At 39.9% G+C, this 17,914-nt stretch overlaps 1 protein-coding gene across 1 annotated transcript in view; it reads left to right on the top strand.

The window, feature by feature from the left end:
• The window catches only part of ACOXL (acyl-CoA oxidase like), a 511,038-nt gene that overhangs the window by 11,188 nt on the left and 481,936 nt on the right, over positions 1 to 17,914 (top strand). The window contains exons 4-7 of the mRNA XM_044659510.1: positions 5,730 to 5,844; positions 7,178 to 7,264; positions 10,748 to 10,820; positions 13,122 to 13,254. Coding sequence (XP_044515445.1) covers positions 5,730 to 5,844; positions 7,178 to 7,264; positions 10,748 to 10,820; positions 13,122 to 13,254 — 408 coding nt within the window. The remainder of the gene's footprint in view (positions 1 to 5,729; positions 5,845 to 7,177; positions 7,265 to 10,747; positions 10,821 to 13,121; positions 13,255 to 17,914) is intronic.

Raw genomic sequence — 17,914 nt, 5'->3', positions numbered from 1 at the left:
CCCCATCCACTCCCCATGGGAGCCAGACAGAGTACAAATCCATCATCAACACAAGCCCTTGAGAACTGACATTACAGGCAATGAATTTTTCCCTTCACTGGTTTTTGTGTTTTCCTCTTCATTTTCCTTTTAAAACGTTGGAGCATATCATATCAAATGAGCCTTCTTTCCCTTGAGCCCTATTGAAATCTTTTACATGCTCTGGTTACTGGTTCCTTTAGGTTTGTTTTATTAATTTATTTATTTACTCACTTTGGGAGCTGGGGGTGGGGCGGAGGTGATCCACAGGGAAGAAAGTTTTATTTGAAAAGCTAAAACTGGAGAGATTGGGCAGAGAAGGTAAATGAATCTATAAAGCCTTTGGCCAAGGCTGTCTTTTTTTGGGTCTGGTACTGTGTTGACCATTTTGTTGGCTTGCTACAAATAATTAATAATAAGAGCAGGCACACATGGTATACATTATTTAGATACAGCCATAATGCTTGCATTTTGGCCTCTCCAAAGACTTTCCAAAGCTACGGCTGGGCCAGAAGTCTCCAGCCTTCTTTCCCAGGGTATATCAGATGTTTAGGAGTTTTCTCCCACCCCGCACTGGGTCTGCACTGTCAAGTCTGGGCTTTTGGTGGTAGTATTATTGTTATTTCCACCAGAAAGGAATATTCCACAGGGACTATTTTTTTAAAAAAATGGACTTTTATTATAAAACTGCACCCAGCTTAAAGTCACACCTCCAGTTGAGAAGTACTTGTTGACTTGATAAAACAATGTCCTCCTCTCCAGAGTTCTTTGAAGAAAAAAAAAAAGATTCAGCTTGTCCGTTTCTGGTTCTAAAAAGGTCTTGCATATGTTAAAAGTTTCCCTGTGCAAACATGTGTCAGTGAATGTTTTCTTAGGCCCCAGGACTGTATTTCTTGGCCAGAGGGAAAGTGTAGTCTATATACTTTTAGAATCTGAAATCTGAGATAATCTTGGTGTGATCAATAGCATGTTGGTCTAGTTCAGCCAGATCTTCAATATAGTCAATCTCAGTTAAATTGAAAGGGATTAGCTCACCACGCTTAGGAGCCTGTCAGCTTTCCCTGGACTCCCTGCCCCAGCCCAAATGGCCTGCCGTGTTTTGAGCCAGCAAGAACACGCTGTTTCATTCCAGATACAAGGTCCAGTTAGCTCACATTGCAGGAGTCATCCAGGTGACTGAACCATGGCCGAATGCAAAGAGGAAGGGGATAAAAGAGGAGAGCACTTATCATTGATGATCTGATCTTATCCTGGTGTCACAGGAGCATGAAAAGGAGGCAAAGAGATCTTGAAGAGGGTCCAAAGTCAGTGCCATATTTTAGCTGGTCGCTAAGTACCTTATAAATTTTCATTTGCCTCACTTCTGACTCTGTGACTCCCCTATAATACAACCAACACAAGCAACTCCCTATGGGCTCTAGGAGAAAACAGAAATTCTTCTCATGAGGGCAGCTAGATGGATAGACAGTGGACCTGGAGACAGGAAGTCCTGGGTTCAAATGTGTGACCCTGAGCAAACCACTTTACCCCCATTTTCCAGCCCTTGCCACTCTTTTGCCTTAGAACTATTACATATCTTGATTCTAAAATGGAAGGCAAGGGTTTAAAAAAAAAGAAATTCTCATTAGTGTTTAAAGTTGACCCCAAACTACTTGTCCAGCTCTTTTGGATGTTATTTACCCAACTTGGCCTTCTCTTTGTTCAACTCCCATGTTGTGCCTTTGAAGTGCTCAATCCTCATGCCTGGAATTTACTCTTTTCTTTCTTTCCACCACCTTATAGAAACCCTGTTTTCCTTCAATATGCAACTCAAGTACTACTTTCCTCCTGAATCCTTTACAGACCTTCCAACTACTAGTTTCCTCTTTCCCAAACTGCCTTGCCTTTAGCTCCTTTTTATTCCTTCACTTTATATTTCTTTAGTTATTTTTACATATACTTGTTGCCTCCCCCATTAGAAGTTTACACTCTTCTAAGTAGAGATTTTTTCTTTCTCTTTCACTTGTGTCCCCAGTGCCTTGAACATATGCCTGGTACATAGAAGGCATCTAATAAATATTTGTGGATTGATTGTGACCCAACAAGGTTCTTCTTAGCCTGCAGTGAATTCAATTCAAAGCCAGTTTGACCCACATTTACTGAGCCCTTATTACAAGCAAGATCCTGGGAATACAATGGCAAAAACAAAGATGAGACTGATGCCAAGGAGTTTCTCCTATTCTGTGGGTTTAGAGGATGATACAATATTCATTTAGATAAATATCTGAAGTATAATTTTTAGGAGGAAGAGAAGAAGGCAGCTTTAGGGAGAAAAACCTAGTAGTAGTCCATTCATGATTTTTATCCAGAATTGAATGAGTTTCTTTTACAAGTGTTTCTACTTAGAGGCTTGCATGTCCCAAGCTTTTTTTCTCTTCTGAACCATTTATTGTTATTTTAATTGGTCAAGAAAACTGAGAGACAGGTTGTGAAACATTCATCCAAGAGCAAATAAAGTCTCTTTTTATAAAGATGGAAATTGTAAGCTCCAAGGTTTTAGGCAGTGGTGGGAAGTGAGTAATGTTGTCTAGTAGCTAATTCTTCATCTGGCCAAGAGTAAAGCTTACATAGTTTTAGACAGTGTTGGTCTTTGATTAAAAGGCTGAATGTCTCAAATTATCGGGACCCCAGGTCACAGAGCGGGGAGGTATGACCCTTAGTAGTGGGGCGAGGTTAGGCAGGAGACAGCAGAGAACAGAAAATGGGCAGGGAAGGGACTGTACGTGGTGGGAGAACAGATCAATATATAAATGTCTCCCCAAGTGGACTCAGTGGCTACTAACTAAATGGTCCCTAGTCATTGGGGAGACTCCTTTTCCTTGATTTTTCTGGATGTAGGGAGTATGTGAAAAGAAAAGATGACTTGTAGAGTAAGACGTTTAGAGATCTTGTGGTCATATATAATAATAATGATAATTATTATTATTATTTTAAACCCTTACCTTCTGTCTTAGAATCAATACTTTGTATTGATTCTAAGACAGAAGAGCATATTATTATTATTTTTTAAAAATCTACTTGTGTTGGTATGAAATGGTGGATTGAGGAACAAAATTTGATCATTCCCAACACAATCTGATTTCAACATTATAGCTAAGCTCATCTGAGCTGCAAAGCATTAGCTTAGACCTCAGGCTAGTTCTAACCCCAATTGTCTTCTTTCTGAGAAAATGATAGAAAAAAGAGATGCAGGAGCACCTTGATGCTCATTAGTGACTTTTTATTATATTTTAACCATTACCTTCCATCTTAGAATTGATAGTAAGTATCCGTTCCAAGGCAGAAGAGCAGTAAGGGCTAGGCAATTGCAATTAAGTGACTTGCCCAAGATCACACAGCTAGGAAGTATCTGAGGTCTGATTTAAGCCCAGGATCTCCTGTCTCTAGACCTGTCTCTTATCCACCAAGCTACCTGGTTGCCTCTTACTAACTTTAAGGATGTAAATACTTGAAAACTGTGTTTGAAATGCTTAATTAGGATGAATTTTTCAGATTGTTAAGATTTAAAAAAAAGCCTCCAGTCCTTCTCAGGATACAAATCTATCAGAGGAGCAGAGATTTAGAGCTCAAAGGAAGCTTAGAGGTCATCTAGTTTAACCCTTTAATTTAACAGATGAGGAAATTGAGGCCCAAAAAGTTAAATGACTTTCCCATAGTCATTCACTTGGAAGTAGCAGCAATAGGATTTGAATCTAGGTTTTTGGATTCTTTTTTTTTTTTTTTTAACCTTTGCCTTCTATCTTAGAATTAATACTGAGTATTGATTCTAAGGCAGAGGTTGGTAAGGGCTAGGCAATGGGGTGACTTGCCCAGGGTCATATAGCTAGGAAGTGTCTGAGGCCAGATTTGAACCCGGGACCTGGGTCTCTGGACCTGGCTGTCAATCCACTGAGCTACCCAGCTGCCCCTCCCCACCCTCACCCCCCGGATACCTAATAAGTGCTTTTTTTCACTGTCTCAAATTGCCAGTCGGGGAACCGAAATGATAACTGAACTGATATTGACTCTGCAAGTCATGGGAATGAGCAGTTAGTCCTAAAATATAATTGTAGATCTTAATCATTGAATGATGGACTCTGAAGGCAGGAAGGCACCTGATACTGAGATCATCCAGTTTTTGTTCAGGACACTGTAAATAACCTTCTGATTGGTATTCCTTCCTCTGGTTTGTCAAGGGAGGCAGCATTGCATAGCAGATAAGGCATTGGACTTGGAGTCAGTAAGAATTGGGTGTGAATCCCCGCTCAGATACAAGTTGTGTGACTGGGCGGTTACTTAACTTTTCTGTTCCCTCAGACTCCCCACTTATAAAATGGGGACATTGGATTTGATGGCCTCTAAGATTCCTTTCAACTCTAAATCTTTGATCCTCTCATCTCTTCAATCTATCTTTCAAATCACTGTCTTAGACATCTATGATCATGTTACTCCTTGACTCAAAAATTTTCAGTAGTTCCCCATTATCTGATAAATAAGATATAAAATCAATTCTCATTCAGGACTTTCCAAAATCTCATTCCTACCTTATCCGATGCTATACTTCCCCTTCTTGTGGTCTGCTGGTATCAGACTTGGCTTAGAAAGCAACACATTAATATTATCTATGTTTTATTATGGTTCTATTTTGTTAATTATTTCTCAGTTACTTCTCAATTTAGTTCTGGTTTTGGGGGCTACAGTGCTGCCTGTAGACTGAGGGTTTGATACCTCTATTTTATATTTATATTAAAATAGTATTATTTACAAAATATAATTATATATTTTATGTATTATACTAAATATAAATTTTAAAACCCTTATTTTCTGTCTTGTAATCAATACTATTTAAGTATTGGCAGAAAAGTGGCAAGGGCTATGCAATGGGGATTAAGTGACTTGTCTAAGGTCACAGAGTTAGGATGTATCTGAAGTCACATTTGAACCCAGGACCTCCCATCTCTAGACATGGCTTTCTATCCACTGAGTCACTTAGCTTCCCTTTATTTAAAAAAATTTTTTTTTTAATCTTTAGCCTCTGTCTTTCAGATGATACCAAGTATTTGTTCCAATTTAGATGATACCAAGTATTGGTTCCAATTTAGGTAATTGAGGTTAAGTGACTTGCCCAGGGTCACAGAACCAGGAAATGTCTGAAGCTAGATTTGAACCCAAATTCTCCTGACTCCAGGCCTGACCCTCTATTTACTGAGCCACTTAATGTCCCCCAAACCCTCTGCTTTAGGCTACCTTCAAGCCAAATCAAACTACTCTCTTCCTTATTCCTGAACTCCAACCCTTTGCTTCTATTGATCCCACTTGCAAGAACAGATCCCTCCACCCCAACTCCGTTAAAGTCTTTCATTTATTTACTTCAAGGTCCAGTTCAAAGGCTACTTCCTCCTTGAAGGCTTACATGCCTGTCCAGCCGGTGAAAGTAATCTTTCTCCCCTTAAATCACTCACAGGCTTACTTTTTCCCATTTGCACTGATCTCCCACAGTAGCCTAGTCCTTTGGGCACTTGTCCTTTTTCCCCTTAGATGCTAAGCTCCAGGAGGGCAGGGACTGTTTCCCTTTGGTATTCGCATCCTCCCTGCCAGGCATTTACAGCACCAGATGCTTTCTCTGTGTTTGCTTGCTTGAAGTGAAACGAATAAAGAAAACAATGACTCCTTTGTCTTCTGTTTCTGTGTAGGAGTTTATCATTGACACTCCTTGTGAAAATGCTGAGAAGATGTACATTGGGAATGCCATGGAAGGGCATTATGCCGCTGTCTTTGCCCAGCTCATCATAAATGGAAGATCTCAAGGTTTGTGTTGCTCCCCCAGCTCCAGAGAGCACTTTACATTTATTGGGGGGCTCCCAAAAGGCTAGTTTAAATTTTAATGATAAAAGCGGTGAATGTGCTTTAATAGAAAGACACTGAGGACACCCTGTATCATGCTTCTTGATGGTAGTACTTTTCATAGACGTTAATTCATTTGAACCCCATGATTAAGTCTATCCCGCAACATCCATAAGCATTCGGTAAACCTTTATTAAGTACCTACTATGTGCTGGCACCGAACTAAGCTCTGGGAACATAGTAAGAGTTTTATTCTTCCATCTTTACATTTGAGCAATCAGGATGAGATGAAGAGATTTGTTCAAGAACAAGAGGTGGTATCATGGCTAAGGACTGGAAATCTGCCCCCCCTAATTCCAAATTCCATGTTTTTCCACACTGTCATATACTTCCTTGCTGAAATAACAATATAATGATGGTTGAAGTTTTAGTATATGTCCAGTGAGGCATCCATCAGCCTTACAAATATGCTTTGAAATCTTTATCTACTCTTCTTTCTAGGCAGTTTGGTGGTGCAGTGGATAGAACTCTGGATCTCAGGTCAGAAGGACTTGAGTTAAAATTTGACCTTAAACACTGAGTAGCCATGTGACACCTTGGAGAAGTCATTTTATCTCAGCTTGGCTTAGTTTCTTTATCTGAAAAATGGGGATAATGATACCTTCCAGGATGGCTGTGAAGATGAAATGAGATATTTTTAATGTGCTTTTCAAACTTTAAAGTGCTATATAATTGCAGTATCATTTGCCTTAAAAGAAGTGACAAACAGTACAACTTATTCTTATGTTTTAGAGTCACAAATATTCATTTGCTCTTTTTTTTTAAACCCTTACCATCAGTTTTAGAATCAATACTGGGTATTGGTTCTAAGGCAGAATAGCAGTAAGGGCTAGGGAATGGGGGTTAAGTTTATTTGCTTTGGAGATTGCAGACTAGAGTTTCTTAACCTTTGACAGTTTGGTAACAGCCTCCGAATAATATTTTTTAAAGCACAAAATAAAATAAATGTGATTACTAAGGAGAACAATGATAATTGAAGTAGTTATGAAGTATTTTTTTAAAAGTTCATGGTTCCCTAAAATGTATCTACAGATCCATGGACCCCAGCTTAAGAACCTCTGTTACAGACTATTATTTTGACCTTCCTACAGTTCAGAGTCATACAGCTGTGTGAACTTAGGGGCCTGTTAATGATTCTGTAATTCATCTCAAGTCTCCATTTATGGATGTGGCTTCATTTTTTCCCCCTTTGGAAACCTACATTTCAGGAATCTCCCCATTTCTCTGACCCCTTTAGGCCCCCATTGCTTCATTGTTCCCGTCAGAGATGAAAATGGAAGCCTGTATCCTGGAGTGACAGCGATTGACATGTTACACAAAGAAGGTGAGGCTTTAAGCAGCTTCTCTCCCTGCCCATGTGGCTCCCAGGGACTTCTCTTCCAGGCTCTGAAGAAGAAAACAAAAATAAAACCTTCAGTCATTGATAGAAATGACTAAAAACAAAACAAATGAAAACTTGAATTGTGCAGAGAAGGTCTTTAATAAATGCCTTAAAAAAAAACCCCAAACCTTTACCTTCTATCTTAGTGCCAATTCTAAGAAGGAATATTGGCAAGGGCTAGATAATTGGGATTAAGTGACTTGCCCAGGGTCACACAACTAAATAAATATTTATTGATTAAGTTTCTCATTAACTTATTCTCCAAGTACTTCAAGTCAACAGGAATTTATTGAGTATTTTCTATGTGCCTAATAAGCAGTGGGGATATAAATAGAAAAAGCAAGTCCCTTCTCTCATGGATCTTATATTCTAATAGGGGAAGATAATGCATAAAAGGAAGCTGAATGGGGTGGTGAGAATTCTTTATGTGGATATAGAAACTTTAGAAAATTCCAGTTACTCATGTTATTGCTAGTTCTTTGGCATCCTTGCCCCTAAATCACTTCTTAGTATTAGAGGTTAGTAGATTTTTGTTCAGTTAACTTATGTGTGTGTGAAAATGTTTCTTACATCTGTCTTAGGTTCCCTACAGACCCAGCATGGTGCTGTGTATATAAGAGATGCTCAGTAAAGAATTGCTTTTTTTTTTAAGAAAAGAAAATTTTATTGCTATTTTTGTTTTTATATTACTTATTTTATGTCTCTCAATTTGTCAATTTTCCCACTCTTTCCCAGAGAGCCATCCCTTATAACAAAGAAGAGAAAAAACCAGTTTGGCCCAAAAAATTGACATTAAATTTAGTATTCCACGCCCATAGTCCCCTACTTTTGCAAAGAAGTAGCAAGAGTAGGGGAGATGACTTTTACCTCTTCTTTTGGGTTAAGTGTGGTTATCATTTTATAGCCTTTGATTTTGATAAGTGACTACTTAATTTTTTTCTCTTAAAATGTAAACTTTATTTTTTTCAATGAACAAAAATTTGCCCTCCCTTGTCATCCCCACCTCCCCACCCTATTGTCTACCAATTGAAAATTCAGGGATGCCAAATGAAAGCCTGGTCTCATTTTTTCCTCAGGCACCAAAATTAGTATTTGTCCTAGTTTACAGGGCCCTTCTCTGAATAAAGGAAGGTACTTTTCCAGCTTAAACTTGTAGCTTAAGCTTGCAAAAATCAGTTATAAACTGTAATAAACATTTAGTCAAGTCCCCTCAAAGGTATATACATAATACATATAGGCATACATATACATATATTAAGTGAATACTTGTTGAATAGGATTCAGCAAGGCTCATGGGGACCATTGGATGCCACTGGCAGATCTCAGTGGTGGTGGTGGCTGGGAGGGAAGGGGAAAGAAAAAGAAAGAGAGGAGAAAGTAAAACATAATAAAAGTAATATAAGATTTGTAAAACACTTTTCATGATTTATTTCATTTGAGTCTCACACCAACCCCATAAAATAAAAGCTACAGGTGCTATCACTATGGAGGGAGCTGAGTATAGCTGATAGAGTGCTAAATCTGGAGTCAGGAAGATCTGGGTTCTGTTCCTACCTCTGACACTTTACTGTGTAATCCTGGACAAGTCACTGAAATTCTCTGAGCCATAGTATCCTCATCTGTGAAATGAATGGGTTGGACTAGAAAACCTCTAAGCTCCTCCCCAGTTTTAAATCTGTGAGATACACACACACACACACACACACACACACACACACACATATGTATATATATATAAATATAAAGTTTAATTTTTAAGAGAAAAAAACAAGTAGTCACTTATCAAAATCAAAGGCTATAAAATGATGACCACACTTAACCCCAAAGAAAAAGTAAAAGTTATCTCCCTGACTCTTGCCACTTCTTCGCACAAGTAGGGGACTATGGGTGTAGAATACTAAATTTAACGTCACATTTTTTCAATAAATTTTTGCCGAACTGGTTTTTTCTCTTCTTTGTTATAAGGGATGGCTCTCTGGGAAAGAGCAGGAAAATTGATAAATTGGGAAACATAAAATAATTAATGTAAAATGTTTTATAAATGAAGAAACTGAGATTGAGGAATTAAGTGACTTGTAAGGGGTGATACGACAAATGCGAGAAGCCACGACTGAACCAGGTTCTCTCGATTTCCAAGTCCAGCACTTCGTCTACTCTAGGACAGGAAATAGATGCTGGAGCGGGGGTGATGGAGTTTCATTAATTGCCTTTGGTACCACTAAGTATTTCTCTGTTGTAATATAAATGAAGTCGGGCACTTGGAGGGCTTTTTTTTCTTCCTCGATATACACTAGAGTACTTTAGCTGACCTACTCTGTACATAGGTGTGGAAGATTTTAAAATCCGTGTTCCCTAAGTGCTTAATTTGCTATCTGAGATTGTGCTAGAGATTCCGGGGAACTCCGGCAACTGCTTTAAGTATATCAGACTTTGTACCTACCGGGCAGAGGCTTGGGTCCGAGCCCTGTGGAGGGATGCCAAATGAGACTGTAAAAATTCTAGAAAGCCATTTTTCTCAGGCACCAAAAAGAAGTGCCTGTCTTCACCAACAGGGTCCCTTTCTGAATAAAGAAAGGTACTTTTCCAGCTTAAACTCATAGCTTAAGCTTGCAAAAACAGACGACTTGGCTCCAAGATGAGTTAGGAACTGTGTTTTGGGCATAAGTAAAACCTTGGGGGTGGGGTAGGGTGGGTTGGTGACAGCCTCTCATGAGAAACTCAGAGATGAACTTTGCAGATTTTGGCAGTGCCGCTGCTGAGCGAGGCACCCTCACTTTGGATAGTGGGTAGCGAGGCTCCCGGCAGCTGCCTCTGCAGCCGCTGAGGCTGCCTCCTTTCCAAGGCAGCTGCCTTCAAGTCAACCAGGTGTGCTGGGGGCTGCGATGGGGGTGGGGACATTTGTGGTGAGGGAAGAGAAATTTGAGTTACGCTATTGTTGAAGAGCCCAAATTGGCTTTCCTGAGGCTTATATATGCATCCTTGTATTCTTTCATTCAACTAGAACTTAAATCGAATCTCCTTTTCTTGACCATTGCTAACTGCTCAAGCAGATAAGGTCTTTTTCCTCCCCTGATTCCCCCCGCCCCCACCCCCCACCATCCCTGGGCATGTTAGATCTGAGGCAGAACATGATTTTCCCCCCCTGCCTTGTCAGGGAGCTGCCCGGCTGTGTTATAGGAAACAAACATAGCTCTGGTAAATAATCTTGCTTAGGAAAAAAAAAAAAAACCCAAACCCTAGTCTCTGGAAGTAATATAGACATCTTTGGTTAAGCGCCCCTGAATGCCGCAGCCGCCACCGCTGCCGTATATTTGGAGTTCAACGCTTGGCACGTGGGAAGCATAGGAGGCAGATTTGGTGATTAGAACGTGGATTTTTCTTTATGCTCCCCCAGTTCATTTGCTTGTGTTTCTGTTTGCTCTGTAGGCTTACATGGTGTGGATAATGGGATTTTAATATTTGACAAGGTTCGAATTCCAAGGGAGAACCTACTGGATAAGTGAGTAACCCTTCTTCATCTCATTAAGTTCACTGTGCATATAAAGTGAATTGTTCCCCCAAATTCTACTCGGCTGCCCTTAGTCTCAAAAAGTTTGGGGCTTCTGTGGCTGGTTGATTCTTGGGATTCTAAGTAGAACTGCAGGGGGCATTTTCCTTGCCACTCTTCCTCACTTTCACCCCAATTCACTAAAAACCACAGCAAAAACAAACCTGTGATCCAAACAATACTACCCGGGGTTCTAGAAAGGGCATTTCTCTCCATTACTCCATGACTCCGTTCTCCATCCTTGGCCACCACTCCCTTATTGTATTTTCTCCTTTATTAAACTATAAGTCCCTTGAGGGCAGGAACTGTTGTTGTCCTTGTTGTTGTTGTTGTTGATTTAATTTAAGACTTTAATAAATGACCATTCATTCCATTATTCATTTATTTCATTCATTCCCCCTAATTTTTCCAGATGAATCTGAGGCTGGGGATAGGACGGGGTGAAGTGGGGGGCTGTTAGGTCCAAGTTCACACAGGTAGTACTCTTTAGTGGGGAAGAGAAGGAATAAGTGCCCACTATGTGTCAGATGCCACCCTTACCACTCCTGGGCCAAGGACGGTCCCTAGCCCGGATGAAAAAGGAGGAGGGTTGGGCGTGGGGCTAGCAACCCCACCCTGTAAAAACTACATCTGCTAAAGAAACTGCAACCCAAAGTAGGGGCAGCTGGGCTAGCTCAGTGGATTGAGAGCCAGGCCTAGAGACGAAAGGTCCTAGGTTCAAATCCGGGCTCAGACACTTCCCAGCTGGGTGACCCTGAGCGACCCATTGCCTACTGGTTGTGGCCCTATGCTCCTAGAATGGAGTCCCAGGATAAAAAAAAAAATGTGTCAGATGCCATGCTGAGCATTTTACCAATGTGATCTCATTTGATCCTCACTATAACCCTGGAAATAAGTGTTATTTATATTCCCATTTTACAGCTGAGGAAATTGAGACAGAGGCTGTGACTTGTCCAGAGTCACACAGCTAATACGTCCCTGAGGCCAGATTTTAACTCAGGACTTTCTGACTCCAAACCCAGTGCGATACTACCAACTATCTTAACTGGTGGTAAGGGTCAAACCTGGTCCTCTTTTGGACTCCTCTCCAGAGGCAATGCTTTTCTTTCTATTTAGGAATAGTTGGGTAGTGGGTAACAGTTTTTACTTTTTGAGATTATTTTAAAAGGCAAGTTCATGAATAATGATAGCGATGGTAAGTATGCTTTTAGATGGCATTGGAAAGGCAACATCAGGAACAATCTAATATAAATGGAGGTTGGGCATTTGGGACTCATTTCTTATCAGCAGAGGTGGATCATACTTTTCTAGGATGGAAAAGGAAGGAAAGCAGCAATAATTCTGTTTCTTCCCTAGCCTTTAGTGAGATGATAGGTGGCCCAGACAATATCCAGAAGTTCTGCCTCTTTTCCTTAGGGAGCTAAGGAGAGATATCAACACTGGATGAGGTGCTAGATAGGTGAATTAGAAAAGAGGACATGTGTTTCTTGTATCTCAGAGAGATGAAGTAGAATGTCAGTTATCTATACAACTGAATTTGATGAGGAAAGCCAACTCCCGAGATGAAAACCAAGAACTGCCCTCCTAGGCATCATGACCACCGATGAAGTCAGCATGGAGCAGGGTAGACCAGGGTCAAGAATGCAGTTTTGGTGCACAGAATGACTGACTAGCAGGCACATAAGTGGTTGGATAGCAGATCCATCAAGGCCAGATCCTGAAGTAGATCCCAAACAACTTGTGATTTTATTTCAGTAGGACTTCTGTTGATATAGCAGTGCTGTCTTCCATAGGCATTTCTAAACGTAGTCAAGGGGAACCAGTTTCTATCTTCTGTGGATTACCTTAAAGCAAGTCAATAGTCATCACTAAATCTAATTGGTTGTTAGCACTAACATTAATCAAGTTAGCTGATGATGCTTTTTTCTTCTTTCATTTACTTATCTTTTTACTAATTGTGTTCCTTCAGCAGAGGGAATGTTTTTCATTTCTGTATACATAGTCACAGTTCTAAGCACAATGCTTTGCACATTGTGGCTATTAAAAGAAATGCTTGTAGAATTGAATTGATCTCATCAGGGAGTATGTCAATGATCCCTGTGTGGCATGTTGCCCACTTCTCTCTCTCTTTGATGGGAGGATTCACCTGAAAGAACATGCCACTGTTGGTTCCATTGAAGAGTATATTTAACAATCTGATTTTTTCTTATGACATGAAGCATAGTGTTCTCTTCCTTCTCTTTTCCTGTGTAGGTTTGGTTCCGTGGCACCAGATGGACAATATTATTCACCCATTAAGAACAAGAGCGAAAGATTCAATGTAATGTTGGCAGCTCTGACACCGTCCCGATTAGCTGTGGCTTTCCAAGCCTTGGGAGCAATGAAGGTAGCTTTCCTGGCATTTCTCAAGTGCCTATATCTGCAAATGGTACTCATCTCTGCCTCCTGAATGTTCCCCAGTTATTACGATATTGAGACTACCACCCTTGGAGGTTGAGTAGATCTTCAGAATGTCAGGGCTGTTTAGGTTGGTTGGTTAGAGCCTGGTGCTAATGAGGCTAGGATTAGAGATTCAATCCCCATCCAGGCCAGATGGCTGCAGAAACAGGAAAATTTTTGTTCCTCGGCCACAGATGCACCCTTAACGCCAGCCATCTGTTTCACAGATGTGCATTTCACAGATTAGGAAGAGAACTGGGTAAAAGGGTGTGGATGACTCAGTATAAAACCATCACCACTACTGGAAAAGCAATGGCAAACTCATGCTCCACTTGTGATGGGTCAGCAGAATTCTATGTGTTGATCAGTATATTTTTATTTAATTCTTCGAGGTGGCCTCATTTACCTATGGTGGTGTGATGATGCTTGTAGACATATCTCTTAGTTGGATTTGTAAGGCTGAAGCTTTAGAAGATGGTCAATTTTCTCCAAGGTCCTAGGGTTACATTCATGAAACCTTAGACTCTTAAAGCTAAATGACCTGAGAAGTCATTTAATCTAAACCCCATCTAAAGTAGGGATACCATCCTCAACTTTTACATCATACCTGACAAATGGTCAATGAAAGAATTCACTTGTCCCCAAGGGGCCTATTTCATTTTTGGGAGGGTGGCTCTAATTGTTAAGATGATTTTTTCCCTTTATATTGAGCCTTTATGTTATGCCTTCCTTTAATTTCTAGTCTATTGCTTTTCTTGGCCCAAACAGAATAAACATGCTAGGCATGGTAGCACATATCTGTAATTCCTGCCATTGGGGAGGCTAAGGCTGGTGGGTCTCTTGAGTTTGGGATTTCTGAATTGCATTGTGCTAAACTGATTGGATGTCTGTGCTAAGTCTGACATTACTATGATGAGCCTCCTAAGAATGGGGCTGGTTAGTTTAAGAGGCTACTAAGGAGGGGAAGACTGCCCTAAGTCAAAAATAGAGCAAATCAATCTTGGGCCATTCAGAATAGGATGAGCCCCATGAGTAGCATCTATACTGAGGTAGGGAGACCCAATCTCTTTAAAAAAAAGTATAATCGCTGTTCCACCCACTAAACATTCTTTTAAGCAGTTGAAGACATGTGATCATGTCTGTCAAGATCTTCTCTTCTTTCTACTTACACATTCCTAATTCTTCAAAGAATCATCTTTTGTTAGCATAGCTAGGTGGTACAGTGGATAGAATGCTGGACCTGGAGTCAGGAAGACCCATCTTTGTGAGTTTGTATCCTGCCTCAGACATTTAATAATTATGTGACCTTGGGTAAGTCACTTAACCCTGCTTGCCTTAGTTTCTTCATTTGTAAAACACGCTGCAGAAGGAAATGGCAAACTACTCCAGTGTCTTTGCCAAGAAGACCATAAATGAGGTCACAGAGAGTCAGACAAGACTGAAAATGACTGAACAACAGATAATGTTTTGTAGGATGATGCATTGAGAGCTGGAAGATAATTCAAAGAGCATTCATTCTGGTGCTGGGCACTTAGCAGGTGCTTAATAAATGATTCTTGGATTGATTTAATCCATCCACTTCATTTTATAGATGAGGACACTGAAGGCTAGGCAGTTGAAGAGACTTGATCAAAGGTTCCCAGTAGTAAATGCCAGTGTCAGGATTTGAGTCTAGATCCAAATCCAATGAAGATCATTATACATCCTTCTGGTCCCACTTCTTTGAAGATGCTCCAGCTTGTTACATAGCAAAAAAAATCTTTAATTTCATCAGTGTGGAAAAGTCCAAATATAGGAAATTTTACCAACATAAATTACAACCTTTGTATTGCTTAGTAAATATGTCTTGGGAAATTGCTCAGAGGTAAATGACTTGCTCAGGGTCACACAAATAGAAAGTTGTAGAGATGAAATCTGGACTCAGATTTTCTGATTTTCAGACCTAAAACTCTCTCCTGTATAAGGATGCATCTAACTTGCCAATATCCTTCCTAAAAAGTAGCATCCAGAATGGACCATGTTGTTGTAGATATGGCCTTTCTAGAATATTTCTGCTCTAGTTAGACTGTCACACTATTGGTTCATGTTGAGTTTACAGTTCATTAAAATATCCTGGACTATTTTTGTGTAGCTGCATTGGATCCAGCCTGTGCTTAAGCAATTAAGTTGGGGTCTCACAATCTTGGCAACAGATGTACTGAGAGAATAAAGGAAGGGCTCTGGAGGTGTGATCAGAGACAGGCTGTCAGTATCATTATTACCCAGTCCTTTTGGTATTATTAGTTGTACCATAAGACCTCCTTGTCTTATAAGCACATAAGATGGCCCATTTCATGAAACCCTCTCCAGGCTTACCCATAGCAACCCACCAAGCCATTTAGCTGTTCCTCCAGCCTATAAAATTTTATTAAGCATCTGTATGCTAGGTGCCTGGGATATGAAGAGAAAGAACAAACAAAAAACCAGCTTCTGCCATCAATGGGTTTGCATTCAATTTGGGGAAAACCACATAACCCCAGATAAGACAATAGAATGTACTAAATATGGAGGAAGGGAGACAGACAGGAAAGTAATTTGGGATGAGGAGGTCAGGAAAAGCCTCATGTAGGAGACAGCTTGAGCTGAGCTTTGAAGAAAGCTAGGAAAAATGGGCTAAAGCTACACAGAGAAAGATTTTTACTTTATAGAAGGAAAAACTTTCTGACAATTAGAATTGTGCAGAAGTCTAATCAAAGACCTCCAGAGGGCAATGAGTTCTTCTGCAATAAGAGATCTTCAACTGGATGAGGCTTTGTCACTTAATAGATCCTTTGTAGAGTGGATTTTTGCTCAGGCATAGGATGGCCTCTAATGGCCCTTCTAGTTCAGAGATTCTGTGATGTTTAGTTTGCTCAGTATTTTGAGGTGTCATTCATTCAGGTTATGTGTCTTGCATTCTTTGAGGGTGATGAAGAGCTCTTTTGTTGTTCAGTTATTTCAGTCCTGTCTAACTCTTCGTGACCTCATTTGGAGTTTTCTTGGCAAAAGATACTGTGTAATTTGCCATATTCTTCTCTAGCTCATTTTACAGATGAGGAAACTGAGGCAGAGTTCAGTGATTCTTTCAGGGTTCTTTAGCTAGTGTTTGAGGCCAGATTTGAATTTAGGAGGATGAGTCTTGACTCCAGACCCGGCACTCTCTCTAGTGTGCCACCTTGATGCCCAAGAAGCTTGCTTACTGCCTTCTCATTCCTCTTGCTTTTGAATTTAGGGTTTTCCAAGTAGCTCGAACTGAAAAACCCTTTCTTCCCTTTCTAATCTTGTTTTGCTGATTGGTTGTCAGTGCTCTCTCAATCTCAATTTCTGCTTTAGGCAACAAAGACCAAGAGAGTCAGTCATTTATGAAGTTCCCTTTCTAGTCAAAGGGGGACAATTTTCCTCTCATCATTAACCCTGCTTTGTGCCATACTGTACAGGATATTGACACAAAATTGTTAATGTATACTTAGTATAATATATATATATATATAATATAACATAATGTATGTTTCTTTATTAAACTCTTTAGGCTTTCTCACAGTTTTATAGCCTGGTTGCAGATACACACCTTAGTCTCAAGGGGCTAATGCAAAAAAAAAATAAGTTTAATTGTTTCAAAGCAAAATAAAATGTAACATAATCCTCCCCCCATTTTTTCAGTTAAATGTAGAAACAATTTTTGACAATCATTTTTTGACATTTTAAAATTCAGATTTTTTTCCTCTCTCCCTTCTACCCCAGTCTTTGAGGTAGCAAAAAGTCTGATACAGGTTATATCTGTACTTTCATGTAATATCTATTTCCATTTTGCTCATGTCATGATAGAAGACACATATCACACATACAGTAGAAATCTCATAAAGGAAATATAATGAGTCTGCACTCAGACTCCAACAATTCCTTCTTTGTCTGTGGATGGCATTTTCATCATGAGTCCTTTGTGGTTATCTTGGAAACATGCTTTGCTGATAATGGTTTAATCCTTCTTTAGTTGATCATTGTGTAATATTTCTATGACTTTATACATTGTCCTCCTGGTTCTGTCCATTTCATTTTGTATCAGTTTATATAAGTTCTTCCAGGTTTTTCTTACCTCATCCTGTTCTTTGTTCCTTATAGCACAATAGTATTCCATTACAACCATATACCACAACTTGTTTATCCAGTCCCCAAATGATGAACAACCTTTCAGTCTCCAATTTTTTGCTATACAAATAGAGCTGCTAAAAATATTTTTGTACAAGTAAGTCCTTTTCCCTTGTCTCTGATCTCTTTGGGACACAGGCCCACTAGTAATATTCCTTGGTCAAAGAGTATATGCATAGTTTTGTGGTCCTTTGAGCCTGGTTCCATATTGATCTCTAGAAAGGATTTATCAGCATAAGTTTTTTAAATTAAAAATTTATCAACGATGTAAGTGGCAATGAGTGGCTCAGTGGATAGAGAGCCAGGCCTAAAGATGGGAGATCCTGGGTTCAAATATGGCCTCAGCCACTGCCTAGCTTTGTGACCTTGGGCAAGTCACTTCACCCCCATTGTAGCCCTTATGTAAGGGGGGAAAAGGGTTTTTTATTGGGTAAATATTAAAA

This window comes from Gracilinanus agilis, chromosome 2 (genome assembly GCF_016433145.1).
Source record: "Gracilinanus agilis isolate LMUSP501 chromosome 2, AgileGrace, whole genome shotgun sequence".
Classification (NCBI taxonomy): Eukaryota; Metazoa; Chordata; class Mammalia; order Didelphimorphia; family Didelphidae; genus Gracilinanus; species Gracilinanus agilis.
This window is presented reverse-complemented; position numbering and strand designations above follow the sequence as displayed.